The sequence below is a fragment of the Aethalodelphis obliquidens genome, unplaced genomic scaffold (assembly GCF_003676395.1).
Source record: "Aethalodelphis obliquidens isolate GAN/ISIS:26980383/991018 unplaced genomic scaffold, ASM367639v1 scaffold69, whole genome shotgun sequence".
Classification (NCBI taxonomy): Eukaryota; Metazoa; Chordata; class Mammalia; order Artiodactyla; family Delphinidae; genus Aethalodelphis; species Aethalodelphis obliquidens.
Genome location: NW_020838013.1, coordinates 8,988,862 through 9,006,939, shown reverse-complemented (window position 1 = coordinate 9,006,939; position 18,078 = coordinate 8,988,862). Strand labels below are relative to the sequence as shown.

The 18,078-nt window shown below is 65.4% G+C and overlaps 2 protein-coding genes across 3 annotated transcripts; both read right to left on the bottom strand.

Moving 5' to 3' along the window:
- Positions 1–1,551: 1,551 nt before the first annotated feature.
- On the bottom strand, positions 1,552–3,319 carry LOC113611234 (uncharacterized). Its single transcript, XM_027089895.1, is given in 4 exon segments — positions 1,552–2,398; positions 2,400–2,436; positions 2,509–2,735; positions 3,294–3,319. Coding segments are annotated over 4 exon segments (699 nt in total). The 3' UTR covers positions 1,552–1,989.
- Positions 3,320–3,528: 209 nt separating this feature from the next.
- Positions 3,529–18,072, bottom strand: DUSP8 (dual specificity phosphatase 8). 2 transcript variants are annotated; one of them, XM_027090099.1, is made up of 7 exons: positions 17,960–18,072; positions 12,028–12,366; positions 10,446–10,584; positions 6,147–6,313; positions 5,484–5,643; positions 5,236–5,359; positions 3,529–4,987 (listed from the first exon to the last, which is right to left on the bottom strand). In XM_027090099.1, the coding sequence occupies exons 2-7, from the start codon at positions 12,256–12,258 to the stop codon at positions 3,943–3,945; spliced, it is 1,866 nt and encodes a 621-aa protein (XP_026945900.1). In that variant the 5' UTR covers positions 12,259–12,366; positions 17,960–18,072; the 3' UTR covers positions 3,529–3,942. The 2 variants fall into 2 exon arrangements, with proteins under 2 accessions (XP_026945900.1, XP_026945901.1); XM_027090100.1 differs by lacking the exons at positions 10,446–10,584; positions 12,028–12,366; positions 17,960–18,072 and adding an exon at positions 8,339–10,433 and having other exon boundaries at positions 3,778–4,987.
- Positions 18,073–18,078: the final 6 nt, after the last annotated feature.

The following is an 18,078-nucleotide window of genomic DNA, read 5'->3' as shown; positions in this document are numbered from 1 at the left end:
GCCCTTGGCCTAGGGGGGAGACACAGAGGCAGAAGCAGGGGTGCCTAGAATCTAGGAGACCTGGTGTGGTGGGGACCAGACTGTGGTGGTCGAGAGCAGGGGGGAGGCCAGCCCCCAGGGTTCAGATCTAGCCTCACTACCTGGCTTGTTTAGCACTTGGGCAAGTTGACCCCTGGGAGCCTGGGGGATTCGGAGTCCTCCGCTGGCCCCAGGGCCCCTGCTGGGTACCCCACCTCCCTCAGGGTTAGGTGCTGCTCCAAACCGCCGTCAGCTTTTTCCAGTCCTCCTTTCATTGACTCCAGGGGGCTGCCAGAGTTATAAATAGATGTTCTCGAGCTAAAAATAGCCTTGCCAGAGAGGCAGTCAGTGTTTCTAGCTTTCGCCTCCTTGAGGACTCCTGCGGGCGCAGGCTTCACGGACCCTACCTGCTCCGCAGCCCCGGCCCTCCCGGCCTAGCCCTTGCACGTCCTCTTGCTTCTCGAGACCACACGTTCACTACACATGCGTGTGTGTGCTCATATAACACGTGTGTGTGGCCACACACACATGCACAGACACAGGTCTGGCCGGTGTCCCTGGTTTGGGCTACCTGCCTGCTTGCAGAGGGGGAGGGTCCCCAGGATAAGCAGGCCAAACCTCCGGAAGGGTCAGACCCCCTGCGGGGAGGTTGCACTGCATTGGCCAGAGGGGCTGAGGGCACAGACCTGCTGGGGAGGCTGCCCACAGACTTGGGAGGTGAGGGTCCCCGGAAATGCTGAGAGTGGCGCCTGGCACAGAGCAAGCGCTCAGCGTGTCAGAGCCGTCGTTACAGTAACGGCCGGGCATACTTTGGAATGGCCCAGAGGAGTCAGGTCTACAATGTGTCCCATGAGAGCACTGCACAGATGCTCAGAGCTGCAGCTGTAAACACACGTGGGCCGGGGAGCCTCAGCCCCGCCGCACTGACACTGCAGTCTCTGCAGCCCTGGCAGTGAGGGAGGGAGGCCTGCAGGGGGGCGCTGGTGCCAGGGAGAGGAAGCCGGTGGCTGGGGACACACACCAGTACTTCCCACCAGGTACCCTTGTGTGCCTTTGGGCCTTGAACCTTCAATGAGTAATTTAAACAATAGCATAAAAGCCAGTTGTAGACACTCTGTATAGCTAGACCCCCATTTCTGTTGGGAAGGCAAACTGTGGTGTGGTACGTACGTGCGTGTACCCACATGCTGCTCACGCGTGCACACACACGGAGGTGTGCAGGGAGCTGTGGAACTGTTCCCAGTGGTTATTTCTGGAGAGTGGGGTGGGGGCAGCTGAGGGGAAAACTGAGCCTCCGTTTTATACGGTTCTAAGTTATTTAAATTGTCAGTAGCCTGAAACAGCAAAAAAGGCTGCGCTACATCGTACACCTGCCCCTCCGCCACAGCAGGCCCACTGGGTTCTGGGTTCGGGGCTCTGCGCAGTGAGTCGGGGGCAGTCTGACTCTCCAGGCCCCACACCCCAGCCTCCTGGCCCCAGGAAGCCCCTCTACACCACCGCCCACCAGCCCAAAGAAGGAGGCAGCCGGAGGCGTGGAGAAAACATCCATCTCAGGATTTATTACAACACGTCGTTTCCAAATACAAAAGAAGGGGACAGGACAGGGATGAGAGAGCGGCCGCGCTGGGAAGGGGTTCTGAGGTGGGGCAGCCCCGTCCAGAGGGACCGGGAGCCATGCGGGGGGACCTGCCACCTCTCCTCCGCTGGACTTTCCAGCAAATAATAGGAGGGGGCCGGGTCCATTCTGGGGGACCCCTGATGCCGGGGCACTGGGCCGGCAGGAGGGGTGGGAGGGCCAAGAGAGACTTGGAGAGAGCTGGGGCCCTGCCCCCTCCCCTCCCTGCCTGGGACAGTGGGTGGAAGTGACCAGGGAGGGGCTCTTGCCCGGTGCCCAGTGCCGCCAGCATGGGGGGCAGGGGGCAGCCGAGACGGGACCTTCTCTCATCACAGCTGCTCACTTCGACCAGCGTCTCATGAGCAACAGCCCCCACGCGCCCCAGGACAGAAGCCACAGCGGCTCCAGCCCTGGACAAGGACGGAGGGCGGGGAGAACGGGCCATGGGACCCGCTCCCAGGGTGGTGGGGCCCAACCAGCGGCCCTGAGCACTGTCTCCTGGACAGCTTAGGGGTAGGGCGCGGAGTGGGGACCAGTGCATCCTCCACACCCGGGGTCACCTCAGGAACACAACGCGATAGACAGACAGGAGGCAAATTTACATAATCAATAATAATAATAATAATTAACCAATAGTAATAAATAGTTAAACCTCTAGTCCATAGATTGCAAATACAACAATGATAGCTTATGCTCTTGGGGGACGGGGTGGGGACACAGGGAACAGGAACAGAAATTTTGTTCAAAGGGGGGATGACGGGACATAAGGCGGGGGTCAAAAGAAGAACAAGTAGAAGAAACAGCTAGAGGGCAGCTGGGGGCAGGCACGCCCCCCCCCCCCCCGCCCCGCAACGCCTGCCTGAGGACTCAGTCCTGCCCAGGCCACCCCTTCTGCCAAGCCCCTGGCCTCTCCCCAAGGTGACCAGCCCCCACTCCTGGACACTCTAGGACATCTGAAGGTTGGGGGATACCCACTCCTGCCTCCCAAAGCCTTGGGTCCCACTGACCGAGGAGGGGTAGCTGGGGCTTTGCTCCTGCCCTCACCCCCAGGCTGGCCCACCTGGGCCAAAAAGCCACCTGGGAGTAGGGACTGGCATGTCACCTTGAAGATACCGGGGAGGCTTCAGAGGAGAGGAGAGGGGTGTACAGGGGTCTCTCTCCTCCGAGGCCCCTATGGAGGTTGGGCAGACGTGGGGGACACCTCCTGCATCTGCTCACATCAGGGATATTTACGTGGAGGCGGCCCTCCCAAGCTAAGGCCCCCACCCCCGGAGGCATAAGGGTCTGCCAGGCGCTGACTGCCCCCTCCCTCTGCAAGGCAGCCACTCCTCCTGGAGGGACCTCCACCTGCAGAACAAGCCCCTAAATCTATCTGCCCCCTCTGACCAGCCGAGCCAGCACTGGGGGCCCAGCTCCTCCAGCCTGCCACCCCCCAGGGGCCAAGCTCCCCCTCCTGCTGGCTCTCCCACTGGCAGCTGGCGCTAGGGGGCACCCCCAAAGCGGAGGAGAGGGCAGCAGCCTCCCCTCGGGCAGGGGTGGGGGCATTCCACCTGCATCCCTGCCCTGTGGACCCATGTCATCTGACACTCGGGAGCCCCCTTCACCACGCTCTTCCCCTCTTCCAGACCCCAGTCCTCTGAACACCCTGGGCCCCCAACACCTGCCAGGCAACGGGCCCGGGGGCATGGGCGGTGGGGGTGCCCTCTAGGGCACCGAGACCTGGCGCCTGGAGGTGGCCGGGGGGCTGGCGGTGCCTCCTCCGCTCCCGGGACACCTCCTCCCACCTATGGCTTTGGTGAAGTGCCCAGAAAGGAGCAGAGAAGGAAGAGGGAGGAGAGGAGGTCGTGGGGCGGGGGAGGGGCAGGGAGGTTCTGCGGCTCAGTTTGTGGCAAAGGTTTTTTCATCTTTTTTTCCCCTTATGTAAAAAGTGCACGAAAGCTCAGCAGCCTCTTTGCAACGGTCAGCAGTGTTTCCTGGGGGAGGGGGGAGGGGGGAACCCCAGGCCTGGCACCCCAGCTTGCAACTGAAGGTGGCCTCATATTGCTTAGAAACGTGGGCTTCAGTTTAAATACCAGACAGTAAAAATAGAGCTCCGAGGACCGCCCGCACTGTTGCCAAGTCATTGCCAGAATGAACAGCTTAAATAAATAAAAAATGGAAATATTTACTTCTCGATAAAAATCGCAGTAAAACCATTTACCTTTCATTGCATTATATATAATATGTATTTATAGCGGGCCCAGCCGAGGGAGGGCAGCGGAAGGGCTGGGGGCGCCGGGTCCCCGCGGAGGGGCCGCTCCCGGCCGCGGTCAGGACACCTCGATGACCTCCGCACTGCCCGAGAAGCTGGCCTGCTTGCCCAGGGCGGCCCGTTCCTCGCCGCGCGCGCGCCCCTCCACCATGCCCTCCTCAAACTCCATCTGGCAGCTGCGGCGCTTGAACTGTGTCTCCGGGGCCGGCTCGTCGGGCCAGCCGGTCCTCGCGTCCCGGGCCTCGGGCCTCGCCGTCTCCCGCCGCCGCAGGTCGCCGCCTCCCGCGCCCGGCCCGCTGGCCCGGCCGAAGGGTGCGAACCGCGCACCGCCCGCGCCCTGCGCGCCCTCGGGGCTGCAGCACCAGGGCCCGTCGGGGGACGGTGTGCCCGGGGAGTCGAGCGGTGGCGCCCAGCCGCCAGGGCCGGCCGGCTGGCTAGGGCCGGGCAGCCCGGGCGCCGACAGGGCCGAGAGGCCGAGCCGCGGAGTCTGCCGGGCGGCGTCACCGAAGTTCAGGCCGAGGCCGGGCGCCGGGGAGCCGGCCAGGGGCCGGGGCCGCCGGCGGAGCCTGGGGCGTGGCTCAGGCGGCGCGTCCGGGCTGTCGGGGCTGGGGGAGGGCAGGCTCAGCACGCCCCCCGATGGGCTGTCCAGTTTGCAGAGTTTGGAGGCCTCCCCGGGGTCGGGGGGCCCGGGGTCTTCGGGCTGCCGGCTCGGCGCGTAGGCCGACTTGATGTCCAGCGAGAAGGAGCGCTTGAGGCGGTTGGTGTCCTGGAGGCGGTCAGAGGAGAGGTGCAGGCCACGCAGGCCCTGCTGCAGCGCGCTGGTGGCCGGGGCGGGGGCGGGGGTGGGGGTCTCCCCACCCCCCACCTGTGCGCCCTCCCTGGTGGTGATGGCCGCTGCGCTCCCGGTGGCAGCACTCTCTGAGGTAGGTGGTGGCAGCGGCGGCAGTGGGGCGGCAGGGCCCGGGAGGGGCTCTGGGGTCCCAGGGTGGGATGCCCCGTCGCCCTGCAGGGCGGCCAGCAGCTTCAGGCTGCGTTCGTACTCCAGCAGCTGGCCCAGGAAATTGAAGTTGGGCGAAATGGACGGGCGACGGTCCTTCACGAACCTGGGGTGAGAGCCGCTCAGTGGGGGCGGGGCTCCCGCCAGGCCAGGCTGCCCACCTGACTCTCCCCTGCCCCCACTGCCCACTCCGGGGCACAGAGCTGACGTGCAGACCCAAGTGTGCCGGGGCTAGGCTCAGGCCCCCATCTGCAGCTGGGGCAGCCAAAGGGGGGTGCCCTTCACTGCTGGGCCCATCCAGTGGCTAGTGGTCGAGAGGGGAGGGGCCAGGCCCAGGCGGGAAGGAGGGGCTACCTGTAGGCATCGTCGGAGGACATGCCCATGGTCTTCATGATGTAAGCGATGGCGATGGTAGCGGAGCGGGAGATGCCGGCCAGACAGTGGACGATGACCTGGCAGCTGGACAGCTTGGCTTTATCTGAGGGCAGGGGGGCCAGGTGAGGGCTGGGGCTGCAGTCCTCCCCGACCCCAGGTTCAGGACCCCTGGCCCCCTGCTTCCAGCCCTCCCCCGGGACTGGGCAGGAGGGTGCTGTCCACCTCACCGATGAACTCGATGGACTTGTCCAGCCAGGGCAGCAGCTTTTCACAGTAGTTGTCATTGATGGGAATGCGCAGGAAGCGGCTCTCACAGATGAAGTCAGGCTTGGGGCAGGAGTTGCTGGCGTTGAGGACATAGCTTATTCCGTTTTGGGTCATCAGGTCCTGGGAGGGTGGGAGAACAGGTTGCAAGGGGGTGCGGCTGGGCAGGAGGCCCGAAAGCTGGGATGCTCTTGTGGTGGGAGCCTGCAGGCCCCATGCGGGGAGGAGGGGAGAGTTGGGGAGGGGGTGGTGAGGAGGCTGGCGGGCCCTGAGAGCCCCACCTGTGGCCTGGCCTGCCGTAGGCTCCCAGGAATTTTATGGCTGGGCTGCCTGGGCGGTGGCTTTACCCTCTTCCCTCGTCACCATTTTTAAAACACGGGGTTCTTTCAGGGCTGGCCAGGGGCCCAGTGACATCAGCAGTTTGGCATGTGGGCTGCACTGCCAAAGGGGCAGGGAGTTGCCTCTCCACCCAGCCTGGCCAGGCCCTGCCCGAGCCCTGCTCTGGTCCTGCCAGGCCCCCTTGGGTCCTCCCGTGCCCCCAACCCGTGCTTCCCCCACACCTGTGTGCATCCGTCATTCCCCCAGACCAGCCTAGGAGCTGCTTCGGACTCCGGCGGTGCACGCACCTTGTTCAGGACATCCTTCTGGGAGCCCAGGTAGAGGTGAGGCAGGATGCGGGTCAGGCCCACGCTGGGCACGGGCAGGCAGGGCTGGGAGAGGCTCATGGGCAGCAGGGCAGCAGGCTTGCCCTCACAGAGGCCGGGGAAGCAGGAGGAGAAGGTGGCAAAGCCCCCTGCAGGAGGAGAAGCGGAGAGACATGCGTCACGGGGTGGGCCGGCTGGGGCAGGGGAGCCAGGCCACCCACCCACCACCGCGGCTCAGCCACACCCACCCGGACGCCCAGCCCAATCGGCGAGCCTCTGTCCTGAGCACCTGGTCTCCGTGCTGGTACTGGAAGGCCATTCTCATCGCAGCGGGGGGCGTGGGCCGGCACATTTACATCACCTGCCCCTGCGCTAATTCCTCCTCACACTAATCAGGGGCTGGCCTCGCTGAGGACACCGCTGTGATGCCCATAAAAGTCAGGGCCCATAAAAATGATGGGCCCTGCACGTGCAGGGCCCACAGAGGGGCGGGCTCAGAGGCCACGGGGGTCTTCCTGCAGGGGTATCACCAGCCCCTTCACACTGTGGCCTGGGCCAGGCTGGGCCTTCCTGCCTCTCCCCCTGGGCTGATGCAATCCCTCCCTGCCTCCAATTGGCCAGGAGCCCCGGGCCAGGCTTGGATGCCAGGACCGGGAGGCAAGGGCTTCTGAGGGCCAGCCTGCCCCCCCACACTGGGCATGACATCACCCACTGGAGCTGGCACAGCCAGCAGGGGCATCTGCGCTCAGGTTACGGCTCCATTCCACCCAGCAGGGGACTACGGAGGAGCAGAGGCTGGGCTGAGAGCTGGGAACGCTGGGGACCGGCAGCGCGCAGGCCACGCGCTATACACGTGGCTGGCATGTGTCCTGCCGCCTTTCCCGCACGTGTGCGCTGGGCCAGATTGGTGGAGGGAGACCCTCCGCTGGCCAGAAAGGGCTGAGGGGGGCCCACGGGCACACGTCTGACTCTGCGAGTGACCGCGGGCCTCAGTGTCCTGGTCCTGTGCGCCCCAGGCATTGTTATGAGGCTCAGGGAAGAGGACCAAGAAACCACTGGACCAAGGCCTACCCCATCCCGCGGAGGAGGCAGGGGAGCCAGGCAGGTGCCCTGTGCTTTCCTGCCCTGCCCCACAGACACAGCTGGTGCCAGAGACCTGGCTGATTCCGGAGGACAGAGATGCCTGGTGGCCTCAGCCTTCGCCCCGGTCCAGCTCGGTGCCCAACGAGAATGCCTGACGTGTGCACTCCCTGTGCCCCCAACAAAGCCTTGACCTTGGGGGGCCACAGAGGTGGGGGACCTCCAGCCTAGGGGTGTGGAGGTATAAGCCTTGGAGGGAAAGGGGTCCCTTCCTCAGAAACCTGCTGGCTGGACAGGGAGAGGCAGGTGACTGACAATGCCGTGGCTCTCAGGTCCCCAGGAGGGGAGGTGGGCTTAGCTGGGTGCCAGGGTGGGCCCCAACTCACAGTCCAGAGCCAGGGGCCCCTTGGATACTCCTGCTGGAGGACAGCGCCCACTGCGGACGGGCAGGGTCTGCACCGTCTCTCCCAAGACTCCTCTGCCCCGGTTCCCCTACTCTCTGCTCTCTCAGCGTCAAAGACAGACAAGTATGGAGGTGGGGGAATTCCATCAGGAACCTCCCACCTAAAGAGAGTCTCAGGGCAGGTGCAGAGACCTGCCAGCCTTTGCTGCAATTCCTGGAACCCCCAGGAACCCCCTCCAGGAAGAGCCAGGCAGCTTGGGGTGCCCCCTACAAACCCGCTGTAGACACCAGGTCTGGTAGGGCCTGAGACTGCAGTCCTTCCGCGATTTCAGGGCCACCCCAGGTTCTGGGGATGGGTGACAAGGGAGGGTGCCAGCAGCCCTGGACCCTCTGCAGGTCCCCCCCCCCACCCCGGCCCGGACTCTCAGGGCCTCGCCGAGGGCTCTCCAGGGCACCTTCCTTCCGGAGGGACCCCCCCCAACCCCCTGCTCTCTCTGCCTTGCAGGTCAGGGGAAGCCACACGCAGCTCCCAGGCTTCACAATGAAACCCCGAACCCGCACAAAAGCGCACGTCCTGGGAGGACTCCCGGCCCCACCCGCCTCTTCCACCACGCGCTCCTGCTCGGACCGGGGCGGCGCGCCCGGGAGCCCCCACCGCCCCGCCGCGGTCCCAGGCTGGGGCCGCACCCACCCTCCGCGCAGGGGCTGCTCCCTCCGCCGTCTCCGACCAGGGTGCGAGGGCGACGCGCGCGGGCTGAGCCGCCTGCGGCGACATCACCAGCCCGCATTCCGCAGGGACGCGCACCGGGGCGCAGCCGGCTTGGGCAGGACCGCCCGCCGCTTAAAGGGCTAGGCTCCCTTTCCCATGCCCGCCCCACCGGACGTCACCAGCGGAGCAGCTGTGGGGGGAGGGGCGCGGCATTGGTCACGGCAGCCGGTTCTGGACCCCGGCACGGCCCGCCCCCACGGCCCTCTCCAGCAAACCTCGATGTCCTGGAGCTGCCTTCTCTCTGGCTGTGCCCCACCCACGGAGGGGGCCTGGTCCTCCCATCTGGCTTCTGCGGTGCTGGTGATCCCCGAGAAGAGACTCACTTCCCCTTTGTGGGCGGGCAGCATCGCTCTAACCCCCTCAGCCTTGCCCTGCCGTTCTCACTGGTTCAGGTGGGCACCGTGGGCCAGGCCAGGAGGCCGTCCCCAAGTTCGGGTCCTGATTTGGCGTCACTGTGAGCCTTCCCCATATGGTGGGGGGTCACGGCTTCTCCCTGGCTTGGCCCTCAGAGAAATGGGAGCGAATACTCTAACCCTGCAGGGTGAGGCAGTGCTTCCTAAGGCTGAGTGAGCCAGGTGGGGCACGGCCGGGTCCCAGGTGACCCCCCTCAGCCCCCCAGGGAGACAGACCATGAGAGGCTCTGGGCTTTCCCTGGACAGCCCAGGGGTAAGGGAGGGCGCTGCTCCAGTACCCTCTTCTCAGACTCCCAGAAGGGCCTCTGGTTGTCACTTCTGGCTGGGACACACGTGCGTCCACACACACACACAGGGGCTCCCATCTGGGCCCTGGGAGGGTTCCCGTTCTGCCCAGGACCCCTGTAAAACTGCCCCCCTGCTTGGTCCCCAAACTGAGCCCAGCGGCTAAATCAGAGGATCTGCATTTCTGTGGCTTCTGGTTCCCAGAGTTCACACACACACACACACACACACACGCACACACACGCACACACACGCACACACACACACACACGCGCGCGCACGCACACACACACAGAGCCAGGTGCAGACACCCTCTGACCTCGCAGAGCCGGCCATGCAGAGCCCTCCGTCCTGGACACGACGCACGTGTAGAGGGCAGCATGCACTCATGCAGCCCCTCCTCTGAGAGGTCTGCCCGGAGCTGCCTGGCTCCTGCAGCTGATGGAGCCCGCCTGCAGCCGCCCCTCTCCCGTGCCCACCGACCAGCACCCCCGTCGTGCTCAGTAGATGCTCAGGGCAGGTGTGCCGAATGAACCGAAGCACCCCACCAGCTGTGTGGGGGTGGGGGTGACGCCAGCGTGCCCCCCCCCGCCTGCTATGGCCCTGGGCAACCAGAGGCCAGGGGCACCCAGGCAGGGAGGCCACATGCCCCTGGGACAGGCCCTGGGCCACCTGGGCAGGGGGTGGATTCTGCAGAAGTATGTTAGCCACTGCCTACAGGAGGAAGGAGTGGGTAAGAACCACAGTGCAGCCTGCATGCGTGCGTGTGTGTATGGGGGGCTGGCCAGGCTGCTTCTGGGGAATGGGAAGCCCTGTGGGGACTTCCACTCGCCCACCAGACAGCAGTCATGATCAAGCAGGCTGTTGTGAGGCCACCTGTGCCAGCTGGAGTGTTCAGGGGACCCCCCCCCCGTGTGGGACAAGTTCTGGCTCAGTGCCGTGTGTGCGTGTGCGTGTGTGTGTGTGTGGCGGGGTGGGGGTGGTTTCCAAGGCAGACCGGGTCTTGGCCTAGATTCCTCCCCCATCTCCCCTGCCCCAGGCCTGTGTCGGGGGTTCCCTCCTGTCCCCCTCTTCACCTGCTGGTGGTGGGGATGGGCCTGTGCTGGAGGGGGCTCTGAAGTGTGGTGGCCCAGAGGAGGGGTCCCTGGAGCCCCTGAGAACTCCAGAGCTACGGAGGTTCATCCCCACCAGGCCCCCACTGCCGCAGCACACACTGGTCTCCGGGCTCAGAGAGGAGAGCAGAGGCAGAGCCAGAACATGACTCCTGAGACAGACCCCCCCCCCGCCCCCGCCAAGCTGCCGGCGGCGGGGAGAGAGGCCTCCAGACGCACCTGTGAGGATGGCCACGCTGTCGAAGCAGCCGTCCAGCTTGCTGAGCAGGATGGAGAGGAAGCTGTCTGCGGCCAGCACGCTGGCGTCCCTTGTGCTCTGGTCATAGACCACCACGTCCTGCGGCTCCGTGGCCTCCACCTGGGGGCCAAGAGGGCAGAGGTCACGGTGGCCGGGCACCTGCCAGCTGCCCCACCCCCTGCTGCCACTGCTGCTGCTGGTCGGGGGATGGAAGGGAGGGGCTGCCGCTTGGGTGCCCCAAGGGGAGTGGGGGCAGGCACCCAGCCACAGTTCACACCTGGACAGGTGTAAATGCCCACAGCCACACGGGCAGACCCTTGGAGCGGGGAGGGCCAGGGGGACACGCATCCCCGACGTGGCCGAGCCCGGTGCGCGCACTCACACGAGTGAAGGTGACAGACACTGTGGGCCAGGCCCGCGTGGAGGAGACACGGGGAAGGCAGTGGGGCTCCCGGCAGGTGCACACAGGGGCCAGGTGGCAGGCGCACAGGGAGGCCGGGGCTGCTGGCTCCCAGGGAGGCTGAGGGAAATCAACTCTTCCTTAGGGACCCGGGAGGCACACTTCGGGGGTTCTTAAGTGGGGGGGGGTCTTTGGGTCTGGGCTCTCCTTTCCTCCCCGGCTAGTGATGGGGAAACTGAGGGCTGTGGCAAGACCCCTCCCCCCAGTGATCCAGGCAGCAGCAGCAGGAAGCGGGGGTTCCGGCTGCCCCCGCCCCTCGGATGCCACCGGGGCCCAGATGTGGAGCAGCTCCCGCTCAGACGGCAGCTGATGCCCCGCCCCCCAAGCACGCTCAGCCCTTAAGCCAGCTGAGCTGCCAACCCTGGGCCAGATGATGTCACCGGCAGCCAATGGGAGAGCGTCCTGGCCGGGAGACCTCGCTAGGGGTTGTTAATCACTGGATTCCCCTCACGGTAGCCATAGGGAGCCGGTTCTGCCCTTGGGGTGGGGGGACTCCCATCTGGGTCCTCTCACATCCCAGCTCTGCATGGGGCAGGGCCTGAGACCAAGACCCCTCCCTCAGGCTCTGGGCTGCCTGGCGGGCCACCCCTCCCCCACTGGAGGTGCCACTGCCTTCCCAGGTCACGGCCCAGCAGTCCCGGTCCCTCCCCAGTGCGGACTCAACACTCCTTGGGAATAGAGACAGGATTGTTCTCTGCAGGTGACCTGAGACATTCTTGGGGGCCACAGAGAGAATTCCGGGTCCTCAAGACTCCGGAGGGGAAAGAACGGGGGGCTGGGGACATGAGCTGTCTGCGTGAGACCCTCGGCCACCAGGCCCGTCCTCTTCCAAGTCCACACAGCCATCAGAGTGCGGGCCGAGTGGGGACCCAGACGGGGTCAGTGGCTCTGGGAGGGAAGGAAGGGGGGACGGGTGTTGAACCTGTCAGCGGAGGGGGGAGGGGCCTTCTTGTAGCCCTAAGAGGGAGCGGGGAACTGCTCTACAATGGCTCAGATTCCAACCCTTAGGAGCCCAGGTTAGGTTCGAAGGCAGAGGAAGGGGAGCTGCCCCAGCCCAGGCCCCCGGAGGACCCTGGAGGGGATGGGCAGGCACAAGGCGGTACCTGGCTGCGACAGGTGGGCTGGATCAGCTCCGCGATGGTCACCTTGCCCTGCTGCAGTCGCCGCTTCACCAGCTTGGAGCAGCAGATGTTGACGGAGCTGAGCACGTGCCAGCTGTTGTACTCCACGAAGGAGCGGCTGTCAATGACCAGTGGGCCCCCGGGCCCACCCCGCAGCAGGCTGGCCAGCTTCTTGGCATCCATCACCTTCCGAGGGAGCCGGTCCCCGGCCATGGCGTGGCAGTGGGCAGTGGGGAGGGGGTGAGCCCGGGAGTGAGCAGGGGCCGCTCCCACTGCCCGGGTGTGGCCTAGGGCTCCGAGTGCCTGGGCATGGCGCCAGACCTGTAAGGACAGGCAGACTGTGAGAGGCGCTGCAGGCCCCGGGGGTGGGCATCGGCAGGGCCGGCCTCCGAGGGGCTGGCGGTGGCACTGATCCAGGGGCACCGGCGCGTTTGGGCCTGACGTATGCCCGTGGGGCCCTCCCTCCCTCTGGCTCCTCTGGCTCCTCTGTGCAGGTCGAGCTCCCTGACCCCTCTGGGCTCGACTCGGGGAGTCTGTGACCCATGGAAGGGTGCTCGGGAGTGGCCCGTCCACTGCTGCACCCTCCCGGTCACGGCGCCAGCCTCTCAGCAGGACACGGCAAGGCAAGTGGGGGCTCACGGAGGGAAGGGCCTCGGGGCTCAGGCTGGGCTGGAAAGGCAGGACGAGGCCTGAGGGCCCCTCTCCTGGGCCCTTGGGTCCACGGACCCTCACTCATTCCAGAACACCTCATTCTGCCCCTGCATCTCCTGTCATCCCACCCCTGGGATGCAGACCTCTCCCCAATCCGGCCTCCACATCTTCCCACTTCCCCCCACCCAGGGCAAGGCAGGGTCCGGAACATGCCCCCACCCTCCCCCACTGCCAAGCCCTCCCGTCTGTCCGTGGCACACCCTCCGTCTCCAGCCCCTGCAGCCCAATCGCTGCATAAGCTGATAATCTGGATGGCGGGGGGGACTCCAGAGCCTGGGCGGAAGGCCCCTCCCACAATTTGTGCCAAGGCTCTGCCACCCCCGTCCTACCTGCCAGGCCTGGCCTTTCTCTAGGCACCCCCAAGCCTCAGAGCGCCCCCCGGAGGCATGCAGCATCAGGACGATGAGTTTGCTTTAAAACTGCGGAAACTGAGGCTCAGGGAAGGGGTGGGATCAACCCGATTAATGAGACTGGACAGAACCCGGGGCGTCCACGGCTGCCATTCACTCAGGGTCTTCCCTCTGCCACATCCCCAGCCATCTTGGGGGTGGGGGAGGCCGGGAGACAGATGCTCCCTCCAGGGACCACAGAGAGGGAACCCCCTCTGCAAGCCCCCAGCCTGTAGCTGCAGAGAGCGTTGGGGTGCGGCACCTGAGGACACTCGTCACCTTTCAAACAGCGCTGATGACACTGGGGACAGCTGCCACCATCTCTGGACCACCCCCTCGGGCGAGCTCCTAGGCTGGGGAGGGGGATGGCGGAGGTCACAGAGGTGCAAGGCAGGCGGGGACCGGGCCCGCGTGGTGTGGGCAGCCCCAGGCTGGGCCACCGGAGCTGCTGACAAGGGGGTTGCCAGGATGGCCCTGGACAGTGCTGGGGCCTTGGGGTCCCGTTCACAGACACCCCACTCCTCAGGCACTCCAGTTCAACTGCGGGGCAAGGCCTGGGGGTGTAGCTGGGGCTGCTGCCCTCCTGAAGGCCACGCCAAGCAAGTTCAACAGCCACAGGGCCTGCCTACTAAGGGGGTCCCTGCCTGTGTGCCAAGGGGTCCCCAATTCGATTCCTGTCTGAGCTGTTCTGAGATGCTTTTCCTGAGTGCTAACCTGAACCTTGTCAAGGCTGTGGCAGGCCGTGGCCACCAGGTCCCCTTTACACGCTGCTCCTGCAGGCCTGAGCAGAGCCTCCCACCCTTTGATGTGGACCACAGCCCAGTTCAGAGGCCCAGGACCCTGACAGGGATGCAGTGGGCTGGGGACACCGTGGGCCAGAGGGTCCTATCCTCATGGGTTAGGTGGGGGTGGGCTACCTCCCACCAAAAACGACAGAAGCCAAATGGAACTCTGGTGCGGGGACAAGGGAGGGGGAGGGAGGGGAGAGGCCTTCGCTCTCCCCGTGGCCAGCCTGCGCGCCTCCCGCCCTCTGGTCCTTAAATGACCGGAGGGACGTGGAGAGTTGCCCACTCCACAGATGGGAAAGGAGGCTAGAGGAGGGGCAGGGAGGTGAGGTTGGAGACCCAGGGAGGAGAGTGGGGGCAGGGCTGGGGGGGGCAGCTTGATCCCAGGCCCGGTACCTGGTCCCCACCCGGCCGCCGCCTCCCAAGGAAGCCTCCGGCTCGGCCCTATTAACCAGTGTAGTATTGTTATTTGCAGCCGAGGGGGACTCATTAGCAAGTTGGCACCTCCGTCGTCTCCATGGCAACAGCAGAGGTGCCAGGCAACCGCTGCTCCTGCGGCAGCAGCACGGAGCAGCTCGCTCTGCAGAGCCAGGTCCACTCCTCGTTTGCTGGCTCCCACCCCGCTCCACCCTGCAGGTGCCCAGTAGCTGGGCCTGGACCACCCCAGCCAGGCCAGCCCCTCTCCATCCTGCTCCACCGGATCCTAACCTTCCTCACCTTCCAGCAGCCACGTGCACAGGCTCCCTCCCTCCCACCCCTGGGAGGCCTTCTCTGAAAGACCAAGGTCTGGCCAGAGCACTCCTCCTTTGAGAGACCTACACCGAGCTGGCCTCCTGGGTGGGCACCCGCACCCACAGGGCCTCCTCGGACCTGGAGCTCCTGCGGCGTAGACCCGTCACCTCCTGAGGTGCAACACACGGATCAGGGCCTGGAGCTGGGCAGCAGGGTGGGAGGGGTGGAGACGCTCAGGGCAGCCTTGAGCAGAGCAGTGGGGCTAGAATAGGCCAGGTGGGCACAGAGGCAACAGACATGGTAGGGCCTGGGCCTCCCCGCTTTTAAGACCCACCCCAGGCTCAGCGAGACCCCTTCCCTGGGGAGAGAGCACCCAGAGCCTGGGCCAGGTGTGAGGGAGGCACAGCCCCACACACCCCTATCAGCGGGCCCAGGGCCAGGGAGACAGCAGTTCCTAGCCCAACAGCAGAAGGAGGCCCCTCCCCCCCCTGCCCTGGCTGGGCATGGCCTAGGAGGCCGCAGGCAGTACCCGGGCTCCCCGAGGCCAGGTACATAGACGCAGCGCTGCCTGGCCCCCGTGCTGCATGCAGGCTGGACACGCCCCTCGGCACACTGGCTGAGCTCAGGGCCCGGTACTTACCCCATTCCCCGAGTCCACCCCAGCTCTGTGTGCAATTATTCACATGACAGTGCGTGTGCACATTCATGTGGTCACTGGACGCGTGCGTTCTCACATTCTGTATGCTGAATGCCCCAAGGTCCCAGGGTGCCTGAACCCCAGGTGCAGCTAACGCATCTCCTCACACGGGCTCCCACATCCTCCACGCGGCACATCCATGTCCCTGAGCACATGCATGACCAGGAAACTCCCAATCAAGGGCATCTTCACCAGAGGACTTTGTGCTCAGCGTCTAGGGATCCATGACCCCCAGAAACGGGCAAACAGAGACTGCAGCTCACTCACAGTGTATCTCCAGCCCTTGCGGAGCCTGGTCACACAGGCAGGCCTCAGGAAGAGCTGACGGTGGACGGACCCAAGATGCTGGGTGTCAGCTCACTCTGACCCAGGGGAAGCTTTGGAGGCAGAAACTGCTACACTCAGAAGGCCAGGAGAGAGACTGGTAGGGGGTGACCTTCCAGCGGCAGGGGGCCCACGTGCACAGACCAGGTCAGCTCGCTTGACCCTTTATGTTACCAGATGTTCTCGCCCCCACTCTCTGCTCCCCCTCAGCTCTCTGGGGTGAGTGGCACAGGACCCAAGCTGGCCTTCATCTGTCCCGGTTGGGCTTGGCAAGGCCAAGCAGAGCCAGCCTGTCCTGGGGAGGCTATGGACTTGGGAGACAGTGGGGTGGAGGCCCTACCCGCTCAGTTCCCGCGGATCGGGGCTGAACTGGGATAGGAGGGCTTAGCATGGCGTGTGGGTCCTTGGAAAGGCAGGCTCGGGACCCTACGAATCTAGGTTTCCTCTGTTCCTGCCTGGCTTGTTTTAGCCCCACTGATCTGCAAAACTTCTGTGGGTCACCATTCCCCCCCACACCCCCCGCCATGTTAAATACCTGCGCCAGCATCTACCCGTCATTGTCCCGAGGGGTTCAGGCAGAGGCGGCCTCAGCCTATACAGCCCCGATGGTCAGAGTCTGACCCACATCACTCTTGCTGTGGGTTTGGCCCCTTCCTCTCCTTTCCCTATGAGCTGCACATCTAGGACATGTGCAGACACTCTCTGGCTTCCTCCACCCCCAGCCCATGGTCCCCCGAGCTCTCTGCCTGGTTGAAGCTTCTGGGCCCCAAGGTCAGTCTCAGCCTGAGAAGAGAGGTGATGCTGGGAAGGGTCCTGGAGCAGAAGGTGACTTTAGGCATCTTTCTGCATCTTTGTGCATGGAACCTGCTTTTCCCAGAGGCAGCCTCTGGGGCCCAGGAGCCTTCCCAAGGGCTGTGGGCAGCAGGGGACCAGAACCTGCCCAGCAACTCTTCTGGGGCCCTAGGCTGACTACAGCAGGAGGTGTTCCAGCCAGACTTCAAGATGAACTCCCAGCTCCTGGTCACATGATCTGGCCATCTCTGGCAAGGTGCTTATCAACCATCTGAGGAGCGAACACATGGGACATCTGTCCTCCTTGAGCAGGACGGGGCGCTGGATGCTACACTCATTCCCGGGGCTGCCCTGGGAGCAAGGTCTCAGGGAGATGACGGGGAGTGCACAGACCCTCAGACCTCCGCAGACTCCCAGGAGCAGGGGCACAGGGCAGGAAGAACACCGCTCCCCTGGCCTCCAGCACCCCCCCACAAGCTGCACAAGAAAACTGCAGACGCCACACTAGATCCTGTCACCTCTCTCCTCCATCCTATGGAACCGCCTACCCCCGCCCCCTCATTACTGCGGAGCCCAGGCCCCAGCGCTCCACTTTGCAGAAGCCAGTGCATTTTTGCAGCAGGAAATTAGAAGGCAAATTCTCCCAGAAGAGATGACCTGGTGGGGGCTGGGCGCACTGTTGCCCCCTCCCCTCCAGGCCAGACTATTACATACCCCCCACCCCAAGGTGGGCGCACAGGCTGAACGAGAACGGTTGCACTCAGCCTGGCAGTGCCAGCCCCTCCCCCAGCCCCCGCCGCGTCTGCAGCAGGCTGGCGGATGGCCTTTATTCCGCAGAGGCCAGCTGAGCACCCCGAGGTGGGGGAGCCCGTGGTAGCTTGGCCAGACCGGGGAGATGGATCTCTAGTCCTTCCCCGCCGGACGCGGAACGACCTCTGTCCTGAGGCTCCCACCGGCCAAAGACCCTCTGCTCCTATGGCCCAGGCCTCCGCATCTCCCAGCCCGGCCCGGGAAAGGACGATCTTCTCCAATTCTGGCCCCAGCAGGGGGCCGTCCGGGGGCGTTTGGGGCTTGCGCAGAGGCTCGTACAGATCCACGCTGGATCGCAATGGTCCTCCTCGTCCTTAATTCATGCCCCTCCCCCACCAAAAAAAGAAGGAATTGCGCGGAGAAAGGTGGCGAAGCGGTGGCCGGGTGTGGGCCGGGCCGGGGTCCGCTGGGCGCCGCGGTAGGCGGGGGAAGGACTTATCGGCCCGGTCAGCGGTGTCCCCGCAAGCCGGGTTGGGGGCCAGCGCCCCGCGGGCCGGCGCCGCTCACCTCCAGACGGTCTCCTCCATTCGGGTGCCCGCCCGGCGCAGCCCCCCGAGCGCTCCCTACGCGGCGCCCCCCCGGCCGGGCAGGGCGCTCCGGCCGCGCGCCGGTTAACCCCCACCCCGCCGGCGCCCCGTGCGTCCCCGCGCCCCGCGCCCGGCGCCCCCGCTCACCTCGTTCACGCTCGCCTCCGGGCCGCCCCGGGGACCCGCGCCGCGCTCAGAGCGCCCGCTCGGCCGCGCAGCCCATGGGCCCGGCGGGGGCCCGCGCAGCCGGGGCAGGGGCCGGGGGA

Bases quoted from the DNA above. Each gene is read 5' to 3' on its own strand.
- DUSP8 (XM_027090099.1), bottom strand. From the start codon at position 12,258: ATGGCCGGGGACCGGCTCCCTCGGAAGGTGATGGATGCCAAGAAGCTG. The intron at 10,585-12,027 runs GTACCGCCTTGT...CTTGGCCCCCAG, and splicing joins AGCCCACCTGTCGCAGCCAG to GTGGAGGCCACGGAGCCGCA. The intron at 6,314-10,445 runs GTGCGTCTGGAG...CTCCTCCTGCAG, and splicing joins CAGCGTGGCCATCCTCACAG to GGGGCTTTGCCACCTTCTCC.